This window comes from Eimeria mitis, genomic scaffold (genome assembly GCF_000499745.2).
Source record: "Eimeria mitis Houghton genomic scaffold, Emh_scaff689, whole genome shotgun sequence".
NCBI lineage: Eukaryota > Apicomplexa > Conoidasida > Eucoccidiorida > Eimeriidae > Eimeria > Eimeria mitis.
In genome coordinates this window covers 7,404-8,232 of record NW_013574992.1, presented here as the reverse complement: position 1 = coordinate 8,232, position 829 = coordinate 7,404, and the positions used below count along the sequence as shown (strand labels likewise).

Here is an 829-nt window from a genome sequence, read left to right as displayed (position 1 = left end):
TCAGCAGCAGCAAAGTGTCTCCTTTCAGCAGCAGCAAACTGTCTCCTTTCAGCAGCAGCAAAGTGTCTCCCTTCAGCAGCAAAATGTCTCCTTTCAGCAGCAGCAAACTGTCTCCTTTCAGCAGCAGCAAAGTGTCTCCTTTCAGCAGCAGCAAAGTGTCTCCTTTCAGCAGCAGCAAACTGTCTCCTTTCAGCAGCAGCAAAGTGTCTCCTTTCAGCAGCAGCAAAGCGTCTCCTTTCAGCAGCAGCAAAGTGTCTCCTTTCAGCAGCAGCAAAGTGTCTCCTTTCAGCAGCAGCAAACTGTCTCCTTTCAGCAGCAGCAAACTGTCTCCTTTCAGCAGCAGCAAACTGTCTCCTTTCAGCAGCAGCAAAGTGTCTCCTTTCAGCAGCAAAGTGTCTCCTTTCAGCAGCAGCAAAGTGTCTCCTTTCAGCAGCAGCAAAGTGTCTCCTTTCAGCAGCAGCAAAGTGTCTCCTCTCAGCAGCAGCAAAGTGTCTCCTTTCAGCAGCAGCAAAGTGTCTCCTTTTAACCTGATTGCCTGTGCTTTTGTCTCCTTCAGCACCCGCCTGAAGCATTCAGGGCAAGGCTCTCCTGGTGGAGCGGAGTGTTGTGTCCCTTTGCTGCTGCACCGCAGCACCTGCTGCTGCTCTTGCTGCTGCTGCTCCTGCTGCTGCTGCTGCTGCTGCTGCTGCTCTTGCTTTTTTGTGGGGGGGTACAGCATAGCGGGGGAGACGATCCCCAGGTCAATGCAAAGCTTCAGGCTCGCCACATCCCGCAGCTGAGAGAAAGACGTCGCCGGGTCCTCCACAGTAAACTGCAGCAGCAGCAGCAG

General features: G+C 53.6%; 1 protein-coding gene across 1 annotated transcript in view; it reads right to left on the bottom strand.

The window, feature by feature from the left end:
• Nucleotides 1-829, bottom strand: part of EMH_0019820 (uncharacterized protein) — a gene marked incomplete at both ends in the record, with an annotated part of 4,945 nt that overhangs the window by 1,948 nt on the left and 2,168 nt on the right. Inside the window, one exon of the mRNA XM_013501441.1 lies at nucleotides 528-811. Coding sequence (XP_013356895.1) covers nucleotides 528-811 — 284 coding nt within the window. The remainder of the gene's footprint in view (nucleotides 1-527; nucleotides 812-829) is intronic.